At 41.3% G+C, this 23,681-nt stretch overlaps 1 protein-coding gene across 1 annotated transcript in view; it reads left to right on the forward strand.

Moving 5' to 3' along the window:
• Nucleotides 1–474: 474 nt before the first annotated feature.
• Nucleotides 475–23,681, forward strand: part of COX10 (cytochrome c oxidase assembly factor heme A:farnesyltransferase COX10) — a 101,751-nt gene continuing 78,544 nt past the window's right edge. Inside the window, exons 1-4 of the mRNA XM_084273551.1 lie at nucleotides 475–591; nucleotides 1,150–1,274; nucleotides 2,877–3,201; nucleotides 11,098–11,222. Of these exons, the coding sequence (XP_084129677.1) occupies nucleotides 549–591; nucleotides 1,150–1,274; nucleotides 2,877–3,201; nucleotides 11,098–11,222 (618 nt within the window). The 5' untranslated portion in view covers nucleotides 475–548. The remainder of the gene's footprint in view (nucleotides 592–1,149; nucleotides 1,275–2,876; nucleotides 3,202–11,097; nucleotides 11,223–23,681) is intronic.

The raw sequence follows: 23,681 nt of genomic DNA on the forward strand, positions 1-23,681 counted from the left end.
GGCAGCCTACAAGCCTCACGCAATCCCCCCCCCCCAAACTCCATGGCACGTTTTCGCTCTGCCCCGGACAAGGAGCCCCTGGAGACAGACGCGGGCACGGGAAAGGTGCTTCAATCCCCCGGTGCTGCCCCGCTCCCACCTGAACGCCTTAACCCGCTGTCAGACCCCGCCCCAAGCCCGGACCCCGCCGGACGGTTCCCCTCCGGCAGCCGTTTATCAGTGCGCGAGCGGAACGCCGCCCCAATGCTGCCCCAGCGCTTCGCAGGGCTCGTCCCGGCTCGCCTCTCCCCGCCGCTTCCCCACGCACAACCCGGCCGCCGGTGGCCGCGAGTCGCTCCATCCCCCGCTGCTGCAGGACCGCGCGGGGCTCGAACCCGGCGCGACGCGACTCCGGCCTCGCGGCTCAAGCCCGGCCCCGCCCCGCCTCAGCCGTGCCCTCCCCGCCCCGCCGGAAGCGCCGCTCCGGAAGGCGTCTGGAGGTCGTGCCGGGCAAGATGGCGGCGCCCAGGCAATGAGAGGGTGAGGGCGGCGGGAGTAGCGCCGCGGTCATGAGCGCTGCCCGCCGCTGCAGCCGGCCCCGGGCGCTGGCAGGTATTGTTTCCCGAAGGGCGGCAAAGCCCCGGTGGGGTCTGGGAGTGGGCGGGGGGGCCCGCGCCCGGCGCTGCATGAGGCCGGTGGGGCGGGCAGGGCTGACCCTGGGGCTGTGAGGGGTCCCGGGGCTGCTGTGCGCGGGTGGGGTTGTGCCCCTCGCTGTGGGGGTGCGGGGGTCGTGTCCCGCAGGGCTGTTCTGTCTGCGCCTTGGGCTTTGGTGCTGCCCTGTGCCGGGGGCTTCCTTCCATCCCTGCTCGTTGGCTTTGCCAAGGTGCTTTTGCCAGTAGGCGCGGTAATGGAGCCGTGAGCTCAGAGTGCAGCTCCGGGGAGCAGAGGGATTGGAAGGAACCCCCAAGCCTGTGAGGGAGACCCTATGCCTTTATTTCCTTCAGCTGGAGCCTGCAGATGTGCTTCTCCCCACCTGAGCTGCCCAGGTCCCCGTTTGCTGGGCTGTGGGTGTCACAGCTGGCAGCAGACGCTGTGCTCTGATGTAGGAGCAAACTCAGTGGGAACTGGAAACTAATATCCTCTCTTTTCTTTTTGTTCCCCTTTAACTAGGATTGTTTATCTGGCATCTGAAGAACACTGGAGTACGGCAGGTGCCATGCCAGTTTGTGCATCTCTGCAGTGTAACCAATGAGAGATTAATTACATTTCAGTACTTCAATTTTCTCAAACGAATGGTGAGTCAGGGAGTGTATTTATCCCATGTTTCTCAGTTTTTAACCTGTTTTGTTGCAACATGATGAGTCAAAATAGAGATTAGCTGATATGAACAATATTCTTCTTCTCAACCAAGCTCAGGTCATTTTTTTGTACCCCATCAAAGTTTAATATTTGGGATCTAAAACACTTAGATTTGGAGGAAACCTGCTATAGCAAGGACGATGCCTTGCACTGCAGTGTCTCCTCTACTTGACAGGGACTGTCTGTGCCTTTGAAGTGGAGCATTTGTGTTAAGAAACATGAAATGAAATTATTCCTGAAGTTATTTATTAAGAAAGTGAAATCTTGGCTGGCAGTCATACAGGTGGTAGATGGAACTCACATGTGGAGGCAGTATGTTCTGACTGAAGACCTAATCAGTTAATTGGAATCAACACTCTTGAGCTTGTTAGCTTAATGGGTTGCATTCTACTGTATGCTGTTAAATTTAGGTATTTAAAGAGCTGTAATTGTCACTCAAACCCTTGAAATTGCATCTCTTTCTTTAAACAGTCTTATTACATGGGAGAGGAAGGTAGTAAAAGATGTGCTTTGCTCTTCCCTGAGTTGTCCCCTCTTCATTGTGCTTTGGAGCTGTACCCATGAAATATGGATAAGACACAGTATAAGTGCATCCATCAGTATTTTTGAGCTTCAGTCCTGTATGAAGCAAGAGCCGGAGGCTTCCTTCCTGTTTTGGGGATCACCAGCACTTCTCAAATCCTTTTTTTTTCTGTAGATTTGATCTATTCACATCACTGAGTTTCATATCCCTCTTCCCTATTCTAGTAGGTAACATGCTTTAAAGCATGATTAGCTGAAAACTCAGTCTTCTTATGCCTGTCTCTTGTGCTCCAAATATACAGAATGTTTTGGGAAAGCAACTGGAAAGATAGAAGCAGCTAAATGCTCCTTTTCTTATTCTGTATTTTGAGTCCTAGAAGAGAGGGATCAATTAACACACAACAATCCTAATGTTGTGTTCAATACATAATCATTTGAACACCTGTTGAAAATTGTCATCAAGTTAATTGGCATGAGGCTTGGCATAAATGTAATCACCTAATGTGGGAGATGGGGTTGTATCACAGGAGGTAGACTGTAGTTCCCAACATTTCTCTGCTTTGGGGTTGTATTATTTTCATTTACTAGAGATGCAAAAAAGTTTAATCCTTGTTGTTGGAGACAGGAGTTGCTGTGGGCATGTGGGTACCCCTTTGTTTAAAGGTGAATTGATCAGTTGTAATTGAGATGATATCTGGCAGTTCTGAATATGAATAAAGTAGTTTGCTGTTGAAGCTCTGGGGGAGGAAGTAGTTTTATTCAGAAGCAATTCTTCAAGTTTAGGTAAGCATTACTGGTGCAGTTGTGAGCTGAACTGTTGCTTTTGTGATATCTTGTCCAACTTCAGAAACTATTTTGCACGTGAAATAAGTGTTTGAAAGTCAGACTAACTCATTTCTGTCATCCCAGGAAGTAATTCTCCTACCAATAATACAGCACTAATATTGGTAGTGGTGATAATCTGGACAGAAATTTTCTTCTTAACTATTGATCTTGATGTTTCTCATTCTATTTAGTATGTAACACAACACAACAAGGACCTCAGCCAACGAGTCAAACCTAAGTCAGATTCAGTCCCATCTCCTTTTTGTGAGCTTCAGCAACTGGATCAAGAAAGAAAGGTTACACATGAGATCAGAAGGATTTCACCTGTTCACCAGCCTTTGTTAGAGACATCCAGCAGAAAGGAGTTGAGAGAAATTAAATCATCTGCAGAAACTGAAGGCTCAGTCATACCAGTAAAAGCAGAATCCAAAGAAGACAGACAATGGAAAGAGATGAAGCTGCAGCTGGATGATCTGCCAGGGATTTTGGCACGCTTGTCCAAAATTAAGCTTACAGGTACTGCTGGTCATTTTTTCACTTGTGTGCATCCTGTTTGGTATGGGAATTCTTTAGCCTGTTCCCAGTACTGTGCAGGCTTCTGTGTATAGTTCCCACTTCATTGGCACAAAGTGTCTGGGTCAGTTCATTGAATGTGTGCATGAAAATATTGTTTTATTGAAGCATTTAATAATTTTCCCATTAGATTTGTTTAGAAACAGCAGGGAGGGGTTTGCATAGTATTGCCAGCTAGCTTTTTTGAGCATAATAAACAAGGAATTGTTAATACAATTTGAAACTGGGTTAGGAGGGGAATTTACAAGCAACTTATGAAGTATTTAAAGCTGTCTTAAGTTTACCAATGTTCTGTCTTATTTACTTACCTTTCACTTCAGTACTTCAAATTAGTATTAAAAGTACCAACTAAAGTGAATCTGAGTAACTTCCTCTCTTGTGAAGGAAAATGCTTGAGTACAACTAATTAAATTTTCTAAAATAAGGTTTTTACTTTTCTAATAATTGATAGTCTTGTGTCTTGAAACCAGCAGTTTAAGCAATTGCTTTGTAGCCTAACTACATTTTCCCTTGCTCTAATAGTAATACTTAACTATAAATTACTCATTTGCTAGTCAGTAGTATTCCATATGCTAAGGCAACTCTAATGATCTGACCAAAGCCTTACAGCTTGTCTATATCAGGGCCAGGAACAGAAATTCAATTTCCTAAGTCCCAACTGTGGTGCACTCTCCAATGGGTGAAATAAATTCTTGACTATAAAACTATTGTTCTTTGCCATACCAATTTGTAACAGTAAAAAGCCTGAATGCTGTTTACTTTTTTAACTTGTTGTCTTGTGACACGTAAATATTCCTCCTTGTTTCTCCATGGCCAAAAGTGTACTGACCACCTACAGTGTACAATGGTCATTTACATTTTTCTCTGTTAAAAGGCCTTTCAGTTTTTGGTGTTGATGAGACATCCCATGTTTTGGACTTGGCAAAACTGATCTTGTCTGTATGTCCTCTGATTTTTAAAAAACCTCAAGCTGTCTACTTTGTGCTGGGTAAAGAGTTGGGTTAGTAGACTTGGGGGATGGAAAGCATGTCTTTTCAGGCAATCCTACAGGCTTGGGGCAGGGTGGCTGGAAAGCTGTACAGAGGGAAAGGATCTAGGGGTGTTGGCTGACACTTGCCTGAATATGAGCCAGCAGTGTGCCCAGGTGGGCAAGAAGGCCAAGGGTATTCTGGACTGTATCAGGAATAGTGTAGTCAGCATACCCCTGTACTCAGCTCTGGTGAGGCTGCACATGGGATACTGTGTTCAGTTTTGGGCCCCTCACTATAAGAAAGACATTGTGGCCCTGGAGTGTGTACAGAGAAGGGCAACAAAGCTGGTGAAGGGTCTGGAGCACAAGTCTTACAAGGAGCATCTGGGAGAACTGGGACTGTTTAGTCTGGAGAAAAGGAGGCTCAGGGGAGACCTTATTGCTCTCTGCAGCTACCTGAAGGGAGTTTGTGGTGAGCTGGGGTCAGCCTCTTCTTGCAGCTAACTAGTGATAGGAGAAGAGGGAATGGCTGCCAGTTGTGCCAGGGGAGGTTCAGGTTAGAAATGAGGAGAAATTTCTTCTCAGAAAAAGCAGTTGGGCATTGGAATGAGCTGCTCAGGGAGGTGGTGGAGTCACCATCCCTCAAGGTGTTCAAGGGAAAGTTGGGTGAGGTACTTAGGGACATGGTTTAGTCAGTTATATAGGTGGTAGGGGGACAGTTGGACTAGATCTTGGAGGTCTTTTCCAACCTTCATGATTCTATGATACTTTGCCATGTCACTCTTCTGTAATAGTCTTGGTAATTTCAAATGTAGGTATATCACACTCTTACTAGTGCTTTCAGCAGTTAGCAGGATTAGGGTGCTTCAGATTTGCAAGACCTTTGTGGCACATGCAACTTCAACTACTGCCTGCTCTTTCTTCTCTCTGTAATGCAGGTCTTACCTCTTCCTTCCCCAGGCTGTTCAGTTTTGCTAATACTTTGTTTCTCTGGGGCTCACCATGGATAAATGCTGTATGAACAATTAGCATTTGTTCATAGCAAATATCCTCCTGGCATATTTTCAGTGAGGTGGTTTTATTGAAGTGGCTTTTTATGTGAACTTGCAAGCTGTGCTAGTTATTCAGAATGGAATTAAATTTTTAAAAATCTCAATTCAGAAATGAGAAGTTAAAATGCCAAGATAAAGTAACTGCAGAGAGACAAAATGAACTATTGTTTTAAGCACTGGCAATGTATGTTCTTGTGTTTGCTGCTATTCCTTAGGAGGAAGCTCTGTGTTAGTACCACCTCAGAGTATTCCTGGTGCTTCTCAAAATGGTAGTTTCCAGAACTATAGCAAGATGGAAGAGTGTCTTTTTCTGGAGAAAATAATTTGATGTGATAGCTTTTTGTGTCACCTAAGTGTTTTGAAACTTTCCATGAGCTTCTAGCAGACTTTTTATTTTTAAATGCAAAAGGCAACATTGACCTGTGAGATGGGGGAACTGCTGGGGTTTAAATAGGGTGTTACTTGAAAACCCTAGAAGGCAAAGGTTACTGAATGTCATTCCCTTCAGGCCTGCTGTTTTGTATGAGTGCTTGTTTGAGATGTGCTGTTCTTGGTCCAAGGTATATGTAGTAAACTTTGTAACCTGTTGAGAAGGTTTAGAGATATAGAAAAAAAAAACCCCTCCTTGACTTCTTGCATGATCTTTATGGATTTGGTGGGGAAGAGTATCTGAGTTGGGGAGATATTACTGGAAGTATAAAGTATAAAACTAAGTTGAATGAAGAGGGGTTTGTAGAAGAGTTCTACTGTCTTTATTGGTCATAGCATAGTGTAGGAGACAGAAGCAGGGAGAGTGCAGGGTGTAGTGTGCAGAGTGAGGAAACAATTAGCTTTATTCTAACTTGTGTAATCATTGAGACAAATTATTCTGTAAAGAATATGGTGGTGTTCGGGTTTTTTTAAAGAAAAATAAATTTTTGGGGGTCAGTTTTTAAGTTACAAATGACACACAGCTCAGTTCCTTTCACCCATGAAGTCCCAATAGATCTCATATCCTGTGTGGTTTTCTTGGCAGACTCTTTATTTATACTTTTTAGAGTATGAAATAACAAAAAACAAACTCTGCATTATGCTAAAATGGGACTTCCTTATGCCCTTTTCTTTTCCCACTGCTGATGTAGAGAGAATGTTTGTTTGTGTTCTGAACTGTAATTCACCTTTGAAAGGAAATGAGTTCAGCTATTACCATCCCCTCCTGCTTCGTGTAAACTGCAGATCTTGTGACTCTGCGATTAGAAGCTCTGCCTTACCAACAAGAAAAGATTTTTGTTTATATTCTTTTGCCATAGAAAACAATTAGGGAACTTTTAATTACTCATTGAATAATCTACCTTTTTGTGTTTGGTTTCCATCCTCTCCCTTCTCTGTGGTGTTCTGACTGGTGTCTGAACAGCTGCATCTTACCATGCAGGCGCCTGGAAACTAATGCATGTCTGATTAAGTTTTCAGAATTAGAAATGTCTTTGTTTCCAGCTTCACCCTCAAGTTCATATGTAGCTGGAAACAGAAATGGGAAGGTGTGGTAATAGGAGGAAATTCTAATAATCTAACATGTGAACTCATCATGAGTTTCAGGTTGTCATCTTAAATTTAACTTCAAGTTTACATTTAAGTGATGTTTTTCTCCAGTGATCACAGATGCAAACCAAGATGAGCTATATGCAAAAGCACAGGGAAATTTAAACTTTGGTTTTTTATTTGGGGGGAGTGTGATGAAGGCATGATATACAGATGCTGTATATTTTGATTAGATATTTCTCTGTGGTTTGGGCACACTTTTACTTTGTTGCTCCTGTGGTGAAGGATGTCCTGCACATTGGTCTTTTGATGAGGACAACCTGCTAGATGTTCAGCATCTTAGAGCACCTGAGTGATGGATGGATCAGTGTGGGTCAGATGTAAATTAACTGCTGTTTTCTAAAGAGCTGTAGAATTTTTAGTTTAACTTCCAGGCTTGTTGGGGAAGGGGCTGTGTCTTAGTGTATCTCCATCTCTGCTGTGCCTGGAAGAGTTGACTCCTGACTTCAGGCTACCAAAACACAGATCTTTAGGAAATGATCCTAGAGTATGTTTCAAACATTTATCTACACTTTGCTTATCCTCTGTTTTAATATACTACAGAATTTTATTTGTCTTGGCAAGCTTACTAATTTATCTGAAGATTCTGGTTTTATATACAACTGTGTATGAACCCAAAGTCACAATCTTTTCCCCCAAAATCTTTTTATTCTTTTATTGCATCTCATTGCAAGGCACTTCTACCTTCCAACTCTTGAGAGGTATTTTCATTTTGGTAGTATTTTCTTCCAAGTTCACTTTAATAGTCCATTAAAGAGTGGTGAACATTGCTTTTCTGTTCTGATTGGTGAGATCTGAAAGAAAATCTTCAGTAGAGTGCTCTCAGCATCTGGTATCTTGCTTCTCGATCCTTAATAAGTCCCTTCCAACTCAGGAGATTCCATGATTCTTCTTTAGTATGCAGGTTATAATCTGCTATGAAACTTAAATATGCCTACAACCAAACAAATATAAAGTTTATAAAGGGAACACTGGTCATATTAATTATGTGTATTAATATATTGTATATATTAATGTATAATAGCAGTAATATTGATGTTACATTTAGCTTTACAGAAACCAAAGTGTGAAAACCCTGGAAGGAAAAGTCCTTCAGGTTTTGGAATGCTGGTTTTCTTTAAGGAGAATAAACCATTTCTACTGAAGCATTGAAATTGTTTCTTAAATTAAAGTAGAAATGCATTTACATATGTGCTGATATATCATTGGTACAGGAGTAGAAAGGAAATATCAATCTGAATTGGTTTGGTTTAGTGTTCTACGTTTTTATTTTGGCTTGGCTACTTTTTAATAGGAGGTGAATAAAATATGGTATGGTGATTTGCATGCTGTAAATGCAAATACAGGGATTTATAAAGGCAGCTCACGTTACAGCGGAGCTGGAGAGGGGAATGTAAGGAATACAGGACTCTGTAGACTTTTTGAATGTGTTTTTATGCTAAAAATGTCATAACTTACTCTTTTTGTCACCAGTCCATTAGCATTTTCTTTTCAATTTACTTTGAAGTGGGAGACAAATGTTTCCTGTTAATTTTTGTTAAAGCTAAAGATTTTTATAACGCTGAAAATTAGGTTTAGGCTGAGATCATAAGTTTAAACCCTGGCCTCTTTTTAAAGAGCATATATAATGCCAACTCTCATCAACAAATCTTGAAAAGATCAATTCCATCTATTATGCAATAAGGTGAAGTTAATTTGGCCCCTAAAGCACTAAACTAACAGGGATTAAAAAACAAACAGAGTCAATGACCTCATTCCCTTGATGTGATCTCAAATATACTTTCCTCCATGAGGAAAGGAGAAGACTAAATTATTGCTTCCACAGTAAAAGAAAATGAACTTCCCAATCCAAAGGGAACGTTTTCTTATTTACTCTTAACATGTTGCATTTGAATTGCTGGGCGATGAGATGAGCTGGGAAATGTGTCCAGAGCTCTGCCCCAACAACTAAAAATACCTGTTTCAGTGGGTTGAGAGGTTTTAATGAGATCCTGATAAGTCACACTGAAATGACTGACCGAAATTAATTTGGAGAAATCAATGGAGACTTTAATTAGTGCTGTAGCTGTACAGTATTAGAATTTCTTTGAGGTCAGTGTAGTGGTAATGTTACACTGACTGTTTGCCAATCTGCTTCACCTTCTTCAGCAAATGAGTTGGTGTTTTCCCATAATAAATTGGTGTAAAGTGCTCCTGAAGATAAGTTTTAATTAAATTCTTGTCTAGAAGTGAATGTGTGATTTATTATGCAAAAAAAATGGATGTAATCATGCTTAGAAATGCAAACGGCCCTGTTTCACCATCCTCTGCTCTCTGGTTAACTCCATCCTTTGGAAAGCAAGGTATTTCATACCTCTTGTGAGCTCTGCTAAGAAGGACCTGAGGGTTCTGAAACAAACATGCTGTTGTATTTAGATAGTAAATAAGGTCCAGTCTTTTGAAGTGGTCAGTATCTACATGTCTGTTAGTCTCTCTGGCAGGGTGACAGAATTGGTGGTTATCCCTCAGCTTCTCAGAGGGATAAGTATCCTGAGGGGAGCATATAAACAGGAGGGGATTCAACTTTTAAAAAGGGTAGACAATGGCAGGACAAGGGGGATGGATTAAAGCTGAAGGAAGGAAGGTTTAGATTAGATGTTAGGGGGAAGTTTTTTTACAGAGAGAGTGGTGAGGGGCTGGAACAGGCTGCCCAGAGAGGGGGTGGGTGCCCCATCCCTCAGGAGGTGTTCAAGGCCAGGTTGGATGGGGCCCTGGGCAACCTTGTGTAGCTCCAGGCCTGGAGGTTGGTGGCCCTGCCTGTGGCAGGGGGGTTGGAGGTCTGTGATCCTTGGGGTGCCTTCCAACCCAGACCATTCTATGATTCTATGATAAGGCTCCATCACAGACTGCTACTCCAGAAGTATCTGAAGGGGCTGCAGGGAGAATGGTGCTTTTGTGGGGAATCAAAGCCAGGGTATCTTCCTTGGTGTCAGGCAGAGAGCCTCCCTCACAGGGCTAGGTCATTCATGTTTCTAATCCTAATACTGAGCTGCCAATAGATTTTAATACTTAGAGGAAAGTTCTGATGAGCAGCAAGTTTTCTTTGCTGCCTTTTTAGGATTAAACCCTAAGGTTCTTATGCAGGCACAGTTCTTAAAACTACTGCTTTGCATACGCATCCTTGCTGGCAGGTCTCTGCCATGACATTTAATTTTTCATCTCAAGTAACACCTGCTTAGTAGATAATCCAGGTATTTTCAGTCAGCAAAAGTTTATTTGTCATTTAACTTCAGACAAACAGGAGATTTTGTAGGAAGCAGGAAGATAAGAACATCTGGTTTCTTTGATTTGAGCTAGCTGAGGTCATGCAAAGTATTTAAATACTTTGTTTAGTAGCTAAATTGTACATCGCAAGGTTCAAGGTCACAAGCAAGATACTCAGTAAATGTGCTGACTTTTATAGTATCAGAAATTTTTCAGGTATATTTTGTCAAAAGTGAAGTTCCTAAGACCTGTTATTTGGGCAATTACAATAGTAGGATTGAGACTTGAGTAACTTGCACTGTAAGGATGTGATTTGCAGTGCTGTACTGACGTTACAATTTTGAATGACAAAATGGATTTTTATAGAAGTGCTCAAATTTTGAGGTCTTTAAGTGTTGCTGGGTCCATGTGATGGTGTGATTGTACTTGTGGGCATGTCAGATGGGACCAGTGGAAGCTAATACTTGTGCAGCGAAGTTACTGGCTTTGCCAGCTGTAGCCTATGTGCTCTCAGTGTCTTTTTGCCTTTGAGCACTGCTTAGGTTCCTGCAATAATTTGATATAATGTATATCTCTCAATTTGGGATTTTTCTTACTGGGTTTTTTCCATGTTAGATTTTGCAGTGCCATGTGAGGTACTGGAACAAGCATGTCTGCTGTACATGCTGCCTCCCACATAAGGCAGTTTGATCCAGTAGCAAATTCCTAAAATAGGGAATACAAAGGGATAACTTGTATTTTCACCTCTGTTAATGTGCTGATGCTTCTGGCTTTCTCATTTCTTTCATAACAGTTCTTATTTCTTTTTTTTAAATCTTTTGTTGTCTTTATGTAGAATATGAATTGTATGCAGTTCCTGGAGCTACTTTGATCCATAAAAGTAATAAAAAGTTAATCTGCATTAGGGTTTAAAAGCCTCTAACTGCAGTGGCATGTAGAAAGGAAGGAGATGGTTTCTTGTTGATGCCTTGAACTGTGCTCTCACTTGTCTTGCAGCTCTGGTTGTAAGCACCGCGTCTGCTGGCTTTGCCATGGCCCCGGTCCCTTTTGACCTGACCTGTTTCCTGCTTGCCTCCCTTGGAACTGGGCTGGCGTCCTGTGCTGCCAACTCCATCAATCAGGTCAGTCTGTTTCTTCATCCATACCACAAACTGGTGTTGTCCTGGCTTCTGAAATGCTGCCAAGGAGTGTAAATGAGTGGCTGGGGGTGCTGTGCTGTCAGCTGCCACGTGAGCTCTGAGCCACTTAAAACTGACACCACAGAAAGAATATATGCCTGAGAATTAAAGTATAGTTGCTAGGCACAGTGTGTTTATTCAGAATGGAGTTGATGAGGTTTTAAGCCTCCCAATAATAATGTTTATCTTGATAATACCAAGTCTGGGTCACTGCAAATGACATAGGAAGAACTGAGTAATTGGAGTATAAGAATAGCCATTGGGGCTCCAGGCTTGCCAGCCTGCTTCCTTGGGTGCATTACTGTGTGACCTTGTTGGATCTCTCTTGGAGAATAGCTCAGGGCACCTTTCTGAATGTCCATAGTGGGACCAGTGGGGTTTGTGTGTTTCCCTTCAGGCTCGTACTGGGGAATCCCGTGTGTCTATAAAACATACTGGAAGTCTCTGCCGTGTGATAGCTGTTTCATGCCAGAAAATTCCAGGTGCCTGAACTTGAGCTTCCTTGCATGTGTGAACTGCCTGTTGAGCATGATGTCTCTGCTCTCTTGCAATCCAGCTGTGAAGCAAAGTTGCTGTTAAGTTCTTCCTAAGTCCCAAAGGAGAGCCTAACTAGTGTTGAACAGCGCTGAAAAGCATAGCAGTTGTAAATTAGCCTGGAAGATTAAGTGGTAGTAACAATACCAACTTTGATTGTGCTTCATGATTTTAGAAATTACTCAGGAGATGGGGGACCGAGTCCTGGGACCCCACTAATGGAACACAGTTTGGAGGTTTCCTGCTGTCTACATTCAGGAGTCACCTTGATTGAGTTGGGCTCCTTGTTGTTTACACCTTGTAACACCTCAGTCATAAGCACCTGATGTGCTTCTTGAGATCTCACCCATAAGCATGCATCTTGCTTGGACTGAATTAAGTGCAGGTTTTGCACTGAAATTGGGCAGCTAAATTCACGTCTCCTTTCCCTGCGAAACAGGAAGGAAGGATGTTGCATGGTTTTTTAGTGGCTTGGAAATGTTTTGGTCCTTGAAAACACTTAGGTAGCCTTGAAAAATAATTTTAAGGAAGTCACACTCTTTTCTGCAGTAACCAAATGTACACATGAGGTTCATGTAAAGTCTGGGTAGAAAAACTTGTAAGGTGAAGCTTTCTTGCACTTCTAGAGGTACCCTTTTTTCCTCCCTCTTTTTCCCTTTGCTACAGTTTTTTTATAGTAATTAATTTTGTGACTTATCAGTCCTTTGAAGCGTTTAGTCATGTATACTTTCACCTTTGATGTGGATACTAATGGACTAAAAGGAGAATTAGATTAGAATTATTTAGAGACTCCTGTGTAACGTGTCTGTCTTACAATTTTGATGGATACTCCTTGGGATGATACGTAGGCACCAATAACTGGGTTTGTCTTCAGTTTCCACGTCTTGCTGCCCAGTGTTGTATTTTGTCTCAAAAGCAGCCACTTTTTGAACTCCCAGAAGCCACTTTTTAAAATCTGGAAGCACTTGGGAGTGCCATAATTGGGAGTTTGATGCTTTTGAGGCTTGCTGGAATGGGAAAAGAAAGATAGGAAAGCAGTAACTTTGTGCTTAGCCTCATAATTCACTATTTACTCACTGCTATCACACCATAGGAATTGCTCATAATATGTTTTTAAAAAGAGATGCTTACTCTAGGCTTTACACAGTGTAAAACTGCCTTTTGCAATCGCAGCTGCATGCTTTAAGCTTGCACACTGTGCACACAGTCCTTCAGGGCAGCTCCTCCTGTAAGGAAAATGGAGCAGAGTGGGTAATGAAGAGCTGATACCTTGTTTATCAATGGAGCCTTTCAGCAACCAGTGTCCTGTTGCTGGTGGTACAGTGTCTGAATTGGCTGGGAATTTAATTCCTGATTACCATGGGTTTGGATAGCTGTCTTGACCTTTGGGAAGGAGCACATTTGACTTGAAACTTCCTTTATTGCTACTTCACTCTGTCCATTGCTCCACATATGCATCCTCTTCTCTGGCAGCTCATGACACATGTTTCCCTTGTTGCTCCTTGCTATCCCTTAAGTACTTTTTATATGATAACCGTCTTTCCGCTTCCCATATCACTATAAATCTGTACATCTTTAAGGGCAACTTGTCTTTCCCACCCCTTATTTCCCTGCTAAATCTCTGTTCACAATTTATAGTCCTCAAGTATGTCGTGGGAAGGTAAAGTGTTGATTGTGTAAAATTCTTCCTCATGATTTAGGACAGGATGTGAGAAGCCTGGTCCTCTGAAAATGTAATAGAGATTCTGTGATATTGGTGGATGTATTGATACAAACTTTTAACTGTTCAGATTCTGTGGTTTAGGGTGTTTTTTTCCCCTTCTCTCAACTGCTTCATACTAGCAATCTGGTATGAGCTGAGGCCAGTTTATCCCCCCCCAGCCCCCACCCTTTGAGTTAAGTTAAATTAACTATTTAAGTTGAATCAACTACTTGGGGGGGAGCCCAGACTGTGTTAAGTAATACAGAGACCTGTGGACACAAGAAGGTCCTGACTTTGTTTTTTTTATGAAGTTAGTCTAAAATAATCTTTGAATTATCACTTGCTCTTGTGATTTCAGATGGCTGTATGTCATACTTGAAACATTTATTTTTCCTAACCGCAAGAGCTAGAAAGTTAGAAAAATTGCCTAGAGTGGAGGTTCTTGCCCAACTTTCACTGTCTCTAACAAGAAAGCAATAACAAAAAAGGGTGGGAGTTGCCAACATTGTATTTTTCATTGTTTATAGAAGTACAATTCATCAACCATTGGCATGTATTTACAAACAAGTTTCACAGGCTATAAACTCTAAATTTTAGCTGTTCTTTCTGCTCCAAGTAGAAATAATGTATTTTTATCACAATTCTGTGAAGCTAAATAGTTAATTTTAACAAGCTTTATTTTGTGTGTGTGTGTGAAATAACAGGAAAAAAAGTTGTGTTTGGAAATATCCTGGAAAATACAAAGTACTTGAGCCTGGGTTTGTGTTAGGAGGAAAGGTGATGAGTGTTCTACAGCAATGCCATTCTAGAAACATTTGTGTAGCAAATGTCAAGGAAAGTGTCTTGGAATAATTGATGTCAGGCAGTAGTTTCAGAGAAACCAAATCTCTCGGGCTGGTGGAAAATATTATGAATTCTGGGGATCTGGATGATTATTGGAGAGTCCTTGTGTTTTCCTGTAGAGCACACTGGGTCTGGAGGCTGTAAGGGAGTAAACTCCTGCTGAAAGGTGCCAAAGAAAAGATAGCGGTTTACTTCTCTTGTCCTCCACCAGCAGTTCTGCTTCTGCCTCGCTGCTTCCTATCGCAGGGCTTCAGAGTTGTACTTTGCACCTCATCTAGCATTTTAGTGGCACACTAATCCAGCAGGCCCTGGTTCTCTTCCACATCACCCAACACCACGTTACATCCTTCAGCCCTTTGCTATTGTACTACAACATGTCACCGCTTTTCAGTCCCACCTGCTAAAACTGCTTTCTTCTTTTTTTCTCTCTTCCCCCCCTCTCTTTCTAATGGTGTTCTTCCTCTTTTCCATCAGTGAAAGTAACATAAAATGATTTTGGACAGGTGTTCTTTATTGGTGTTCTGGCTTTTTCAATATAATCTATATTTTACAGTGTTTTTCAATTAAAAAACCCCAACAAAAGACTTAGTGCGTTTACCAAGGCACAGGCTGAGATTTTTCTCTAACAAAACCACTAGAGAATCTTACTAGAAGAGATCAGTCTTACTAACTGCAGTTCTGGTAAGAAGATGGAAATATGTTCTGTGGTTTCATCTTGGGAAGTGAGTATTACTCTTGAATGAAACCATTATTCCCAGCATACTGCTTTTTGACACTGTTATATGGATACACAGAAGGTATTTTACCTTAGTCTTTTTCCACACAAGTTAGAAAACAAAATCATTGTTTTTCTGATTGCTGAAGACCGATTTCCTAACTTATTTTTTCCATACCATATTCATGCTGCCATAGAAAGAGAGTGGGATTAAATAAATTAATAATCTTCTGCTTTTTCATAGCTCTGGGTTTTGATGATTTTTGGAAGCTGACTCGAGTTTCAGGGAGTAGAGTCTTACATTTATATTATGGGGAAAACATGTCATTTTTGAGACATGTAAGATACTAGCAGCTGATTTATGGAGTAGGAGATAAAGCACAAGGAGATGTTTACAACACAATACACGACATTAGAATGTTAAAGGAATTACATGCACATTTTATATGCCAAGTACATTCTTCTGTAACTGCAGCAGAATTAAAAAGTGAGAGTGAGCTCTGAAGATGAAAGCAGGATGTTTAAAATGGTTTGAATTTACTAACTGAGAGATAAAATGATGTGGTTGGATTTGAGTGAAGGTACCTTGAAAAGGAAATAGCCTGGACTTGAATATCTTATATGAAGTTAGCTGGAAACAAGAAATACATGAACCAGAATGAGAATAAGAACAGTTAACATCCCCATCCCTTCAGCATCTGATCTGATGGCTGTGTTGTGCTCTTAGTATCATCCTCCCTTGACAGCAATGATCCCTTAGAAGTGTAGCTGTAATTGATGGATGAAATCCAGGATCTGTGTTTTCTTGCCAGCACATGGACCTTGTGGGTGTTTTTATTTATTAGTATTAAGACAAATCCTGGTCATTTTGATACTGCAGGGGTGGGCATCAAGCTAAATAGAGTCAGAATACAGCAGCCTGTCCTCCAGTTTTTAATCCACTGTCTCTACACTGCCAGAAGGATAGCTCTAGTCTTTACCTTTTATGCTGTTTTGCAGTTCTGTGACGACTTGACTGACCAGGACTCTCAAAACAACTTTAAAAAAGTAATAAGCCTATTTAAATAATCAAACATTGCCCCATCTTCCAGAGAAAGGTCAGTTGGAGCTTTACAAATACAGTGTCATTCTGAAATCTTCATGAGGCCTCCATTGCTGTAGATGAAGCTGTGCTTTGCTGTACTGATGATCTGAAGTCAATGTTTTTACAGTTGGTTTCATAAATATGGGTTAATCAGCAATACTTGGACTCCAGGGAATAAAAGAGGCAAATTGATTCAATTCAGATGAACAGCTCATACCATGATGGCCAAGCAATGACACCATCAGTTAGTCAGGTTCATGTGCTTGTATTCCTGTGGTCAACAGTGATGAGTTGGTATTTGTTGTGTATTTGTAGTTTTCTGAACTGTGTGATGATTAAGTTTACCTAATGGGGTGAAATGAGTGGGGAAAAAGGAAGCTTGAGGGTTTTTTGTTACTGTGAAGAAAATGTTATGGAAAGAATGCATGGTGCTGATTGTTACAAGTCCAACACCTTGTTCCTCACTCAATATATATACCCACTATACACTGTTTTAGCTTGCTGGGCCAGTAAAAATTGCAGTTTATTCTTTAAGGAGGGTAAGAAAACAAAAACCTGTGAGGGATTAGTTCTTGTGCACATCAGCATCGTTAGGAGGAGGGCAGCTGTGAGATGTACCACCAGGTTCCATGGTGGAGCAGAGTCTTCTCCTTACCAGCTTAGCACATAGATGAGATGCAGTGTCTGAAATAGCTGTAAAGGATTAACTCCCCCTTTCTTTCCCTTGTCACTTCCTACCCCATCAAAAAGCTTTTCTGAGTGAGAAGGAACCTGGGAGGTTTGTATGTGGTTATGTCCCACCGATCCTGTGGAGGTTTCTTCCTGTATCTTTTCTTTCTGCAAGTTTTATAAATGTTTGTAAAAGTGATTCACAGGGGATTATTAGACCCCCAAGTAAACTTTCTGTGGCTGTGAAAAATAATGTAAAGGGATGTGACGTGAGTACTTGTGTTCTTTTCAGAGAGCACTGCTGCGGTTTCTGAGCAAATCTATAGAGAAACCTGTTCTAAGGATTGCAGGAATAGAAAAAAATAAAACAAGGGTTAAATTAATAGACAGGAAAGTGGTGGTTGGTGACTGATGCTTGGATTATTGAAGAAGTGAAAAAGGAAAATAGCAGGAGTCTGGCAGCAGTCCGGATCTCTTTATTTCCCAGTAAAGAAATTCAACGCAAAAAAGTGATACAGTTTTTTTATATTCCCCCAAACAAGTGTTTTTTTGGTGTTATCTCATCATGCCTAAGCTTTTCCTACCAAGTATGTGTTTTATTGAATGTCTGAAGGTGAGAACGTTTTATTCAGACACTAATGTTGTTAATGTGCTCTGATTTGAACCCAAGTTGGAGGATGTGACCTCTGACATAATCCAGGCCACCTCCACTCGATGCAGGAAGCTTTTCCCAAGTAATCCTCTTAAAATTCTGTCTTGTCCACTTTTTGATAGCTCTGAAATGGGGTTTTTTGCTTCTTCCCCCAGCAGGTTACTGCACTGCCTTGTTTGCCCCCTTGTTGGGGCCTGGAACAGGCTGCCCAGGGAGGGGATTGAGTCACCAGCCCTGGATGTGTTTAAAAAAAGGGTAGATGAGGTGCTCAGGGATATGTTTTAGCATAGGAGGGGGATGGTTGGACTTGATGATCTTAAAGGTCTTTTCCAACCTTGTAACTCTGTGAATGAGAGAAATTTAAGTCATGTTTTAACAAGATTTGTTCTATACAACGTGTTTGAAAAATCAAGCAATTTTGTGTGATTAATATGCTTTAGAAAGAGCTGAAAATTACTTTCCAAGGTTTTGGGCTTCTGAATCAAAACCAGTTCATGCCTAGCTACCAGCACCTTGCCTCCCTGTGTGCACCCTGCCTGAGCCCACAGGCAGGCAGATGCTCTTTTTCGGCTGGCAGTGGTGAGCAGGTCCCATCAGCCTGTGCTCCTGGTTCTTCATCTGAGATTAACACCTGATGCATCTCTGTCTCCTCTGAAGTCCCCTTTGTTTTGGCTGAGCAGATTGCCTGCAGCAGACAGCCTTGCCTTTCATCTGCTGCCCTGCCCTGCACCCTCTTCCCCTGCCCATCAGTGATCAAAAGCTCGTCAGGAGTGGTTATTAAAACCTGGTGTTTAACTCTGGAGGACAGGACTGTCAGTGTTGGAGGCAGCTGGTGATGTAATTTACACTATATAATAAATATCAAAGCAGCACAACATTGGAAGTCTATCTTGTGCTCTAAAGTGTGCTGATATATGCTGCTGTGATATTTTAACTGCTAGGCAACCTTCATTAGTGGTCATTGAGGATCATAACTTACATCTCACTCAGATGATTCATAATTGCAACAGTTAGATCAAGTTAGCACATAGGGATCCTTGATATCGAGTAGGAATGGCTCTGCTTGTGAAGATGTATTTCATGAGCAGTGAAAATGATGAGCACTAATGAGAACCAACCTCTGCAGGACAATAAATTTTAAATGCAGAGATTATCTTTGCTAAGCATAAATTATTTGACCTACAACTGAAACTTGATAAAAGATCTTAGAAAAATGTTATATATTAATGCATATTGTTGGAAGAAACTCTTTTCCCTTGTATGTATCTTGTACATGAAGCCTTCAAAAGAAAGGGGGTTGCCTTGTGGATGGAGTGACCTCAGTCACCAAAGTGGGATCTTCCACAACGACAATGAAAATAAAGAAAACTGTTATTTTTAACTCCTTTGCCTCCCTGCATGGCATTCATTGCTAGCATAAAGCTCCAGATTTTTAGAGGAGTTTAAATCAAAAAGTTTTGATTTGATTCTTTTTCGTACATTAAATTTTGTGTATATTAAAATCCAAGAAGAAACCATAAGAAGTGCTGTGCCCCGTGTTTCCTGGGTGGAAAGACACTTTCTCTGTAGCTGCAGAAAATAAGTATGTCCAGCTGCTTGTTTCTGAGTTCAGAGGACAGCCCCTGTAAGTGTTGGGTGCACACTTTCTCTCTCTCTGCATTTGCTGATGAGCAGCTTATGTCCTAAATGAACATCAGAAAGTGGGTAGGAGGCTAAAAGGGATTTTATGGAGAAGATGTGGCAGCAGGGGCTGCAGCCTCTTCAGCTGAAACTGTCCTTTCATACTCATAAATTTGGTGATGTATAAGGTCTGAGAGTTAATATAGATAAAATTCCTGTTGTTGTGAAATACCAGTCTGATGGGCAGGAACATTGGGGTGGTAACTGCAGGAACCACTTCTGTGCACATGTGAATCCACAAGATGATGCGATTTGATGCTGCAGGAAGTCTTGTCTCACTAGCACTGCACTGAAAGGCTCTCTGGAAATACTGGGGACAAGGAAGGTAGGAGGAAAAGAAAGAAATAATTTACTAGATGATTAATTGTCAGAAATACTTCAGTGGTGTGGGGTTCCCCTTAGATCCAATGCCAGATTTCCCCTGCAAACCCTGGTCACAGGCAGAACAAAGGAATTTCAAAGGACTGAGATGATGGAATGTGGAGAGAGGGCTAGACAAAAGGGAAAACCTAGTACTTAATAAGATTTATCTGGCCTTTTGATCCTTAGGGGTATTGCCTTTCTAAGCTTAGGAAAGGAAAAGTGAAAATAATTAGTTGATACTGTTTTTGTCATTCTTTAAATACGTGTTTTGACATTTTCAAAAGAACAGAATTTCTTTAGCAATGCAAGTATTAAATTCTAACCTGATTAGATAATTAGTGAAATGTCGTTTTCATGTTGTAATTTAAATGGTGTTATGCTCTTCCTGTTTATTTCCTTGAGTTGGACTCCTGACAATTTCCAAACCAGCAATCCAGTACCTTGTGTACCATGCTGTACAAACAAATAAGCAGCATGTGGTGAAGTATGACTCTCAAGGGTTAAGGAGAATTATTTCCTGGTTCCCTGAAACAGCCTATCAGTACCATTTCTTTAGGGGATAGCTCACTGAAACACAAACCCAGAGCATGCTAACAATCTCCTTCTCTTGGAGTTATTTTAGGATTTTTCTTTTCATATTTCCATTGTTAAAAAATACTGTGTAAATGCCAGAAGTTCAGTGTCTCCTTTGTCTTCCTAATGTTGGGTAGGATTTATGTGCAGTAAAACAGAGCAGAAGTCCACTTTCTTTAATTTTTCATGACACTTGTTGATGTTAATACAAAGTTTTACTCTGCTTTGTCTGTTACACGCTCCAGTTATCAACAACTGTAGTTGTGATGAGCAGACCTAGCTAGCAAAGACCTCATCGTGGTTGGCAACTAGCACTGGCAAAGGCAAGTAGGGTTTTAGTAAGTGCTTCTCATGTTCTCCCATTTGTATGGGCTGGAAGATGTAAGTTTACCTTATGTGGCTTTTGACTTAGGTTTTTTGCAAAGCTGCATGATTTTACAGTAAAGCCTGGGCCAGAGTTGATTCTGCTGCTTGATCGTAGCTCAGCAGAGGGTTTTGGATGGGTGTCCCAAGGGAATAATCTCTTTCTCTGTTGTAGCTGAGTAGGAAGAGAGAAGAAGAGATACCCCTAGGTTATGGGAAAAGGATTAATTGTTTCCAAGAATCAAGGAATATTGATTAATTAATTAATCAGCCCAAATAGTGGCTGAGCACCACATGCTGCTCGCTCACTTGTGGAGGAAAAAGAAACAGGAACTCAGTGGGTTGGGGGAGAGACGGTTTAGTGAGGAAAGCACCATGAAAGTAGAACAGTAAAGCCAATTGCACTCACACCAGGTGATAACAGAGTACCTTACCTACCTAATGATAACAGAGTGCTGTGGGAGAACCACCCAATGCCCCAGCCCCACTCAGTCTGCCCTGGAGGCACAAGGAGAGCCCTTCCCAACAGCCCTTTTTATGAGGGTGTGATGTCAGATGGTGTGGAGAACAGCCTGGGCTAGCTCAGCTCACCTGGGCCAACTTAGGTCACCTGGGCTGGATGTTTGGGGAGGTTGACTCTGGCCTGGCTAGAACCAGGATTGACAAGGGTCTTAACACACCTTGTCCTGGGAAAGAGTGAAGGAGTGAATATCCTGTTCCACTGAGAGTGGAAAGGATCTTTCTTGTGTGGTTGCTAGGATTGCTGCAATGTGCTATTAATTAACAGAGAAACTGTTTTGCTTGGGACTTCTTGGGTGGAGAATCTTTTTCAGGTTTTGGTAGTGCTCTAATGTGAACAAATGCATATGTAGTGTGTGTCTTGGGGAATATCTCTGCAATAACTAATACTAATACACTATCTGATGATAGTGTAGCATGAAGTGCTTAATTATTTCAGCTCTTCTCTCCTTGGTCACATTGATCCTTTTTTGTTAATTTTGTACAGAATTCAACTGACCTGGTAGTTTGACAGAGATATCAGTGATACAGTTCTCTTGATTTTTTTCCTTCAATCACTTTAAGTAGCTTGTTGGAAAAGCAATTCTGGGATTGTCAGTGTAGCAGGTCACTGAGAGCATGATAAAGTGCTCCCTGACAGAAGTGATGCATCAATAGCTGGGTTTGAGTTGATTATTGAAGTCTCTTCGTCATACAGAATAGCAGTTAGCTGCTTCTGTGGCATTTAAACATTGTTTTTGAGGGCACTGTAATAGTACTTCGAAGTAGAGCCTGTAGCTCACAGTGTAAGAAGGTGTGTCCTGCAGTGTTTGCAATCTGGGAAGTTATGGACTGTGAAAGTATGTGGGTTTCCCTTTAAAAACCAAAACATTTCTCTGAATCACATAGTTTAGTTTTCAAGGGAAGATTGAAAAGCAGGTTGATTAGTCTGTAGAAATCAAAGGAGGTCATTATTGTAATGAGAGATGTAGTCTTGGAAACAGGGCTTGGAAACAAGCTGAATGAAGTGTACAAGACCTGAAGAACCATCCATCTTCTTTCTGGATGTGACAACTGAACCATGGAAGTGCTGGAGGAAGTGTTAAGATTTGTCAAACTCCTGTTTGTTGGTAAGGCTGCTTACTAGTGTCAACATAGATTTCACTAAAAATCAACACATCACATCCTAGAAAGAACAAGAAAGTGATTTAGAGTCGGCTTAAGTTGATTTAAAAGCATTTTGAATAAGAATTTAAAGTTTTCCCTGTATTTCTGCTCACCAGTTGGGTTGGATGTTGCTCTAGGCACTGGCAAGGTATGTACCTTGATTCTTGGAAGCATGCCTGCTCTATACAGGAGGTTTGCAGTGCATAACCTGCCTAATTTATGACAGGATGAGCACATGTGGCGTGTCCAATGCCAATGTTGCCAACTTTTGAGGCATTTGTCAGTTGTCCTAAAAACATCTCTTCTACCCACGGTTGCTGACTGTTGGAATTCTGGTTGTAAAACTTGGCATGCTTTAAGTAGATGGGCATCTGATAAATTCCTTGGGAAGGTGTAGGATTATAGAATCATTGAATGGTTTTGGTTGGAAGAGACCTGTAAGATCATCAAGCCCAACTGTTAACCTACCACTGCCAAGTGCACCACTAACAATTCCTTAGATTCTGTTGGGAAATGGCCAAATTGCACCAAAAAATCAGCAGTATTCCCTGTGGGATTATAACACTGGTATGAATAAAAAGCTGTAGTAAATTCTTTTAAAACATTTTTATTTGTAGTGTCAAATAGCCATTTACCACTAAGTGACTTTTTAAGAGGATTCTAAGTGTAAGCTGTTTAATGAATGAGTAAACCACATCTCTGGGCAGTAATCCATTTCTTCTGGGTTTTATGAGATTTGTATGGAAACTGAAGGAGGAGGTTAGTTTTCAATACCAAAACCATTAGGTGCATCATCCAGATTAAAAAGCATAAGGCACGTTGGAAGTATCACTGAACTAGGGCAAGAAATAAAACGGGACACGTGTGTGGAAATGTAAGAGCTGTGGCAGCTTAATAATGTAAGTTTTGACTTTAAACCAAAGATGTTTGCAAATCTCTGAGGTTTGGTATTCTCAGGTCACTACAAGCTAACTCTGTCTGCATCTATATAGATTATGTAAATTTTTTGAAGTAAACCAGACTTTTAGAAGATGAAAATATCTCCCTATAATCCTCCTTTCAAGACTTGTTTCTTATTATGGTCACGATTTATGTTGATGCTCTTAACAGAGACATGACAATCCGTTTTAACTTCAGAGAGTATCATAAAGGTGATGGCATTTGAAAGCAGGCTGAATAGTTCAGCTTCAAACTCATTTTTATGTTCTGAAATTAGATACTTTTAAAAATAATAATAATATTTTACAAGATACATTAAGACTTAGAATGCCTTGTGTGTATTAAAGGGCAATAAAAGCAAAGTATTTGAAGGGCATCATTTATGTTTATCTGAAATGGCCTTAGCAAGGGAGCTGAATTGGAAACAGAAAACAAAGCTGCAGTGAGGCAGATGACTCTGCCATATTTAACTTGCTGCTTGTGCTGATTCCAGCCTGGTTCCTAATGCCCTTCTAGCATCATCTTCATCAGCTTCCCAACAGCGGGAGTGTGCGGGGCAGAGACAGCTCCTGGTTCCTCTGGGCTGACTGAGCTTTTTCTCCTTCTGAGGAAAGTTCCTT

This window comes from Gallinula chloropus (assembly GCF_964237585.1).
Source record: "Gallinula chloropus genome assembly, chromosome: 20".
Classification (NCBI taxonomy): Eukaryota; Metazoa; Chordata; class Aves; order Gruiformes; family Rallidae; genus Gallinula; species Gallinula chloropus.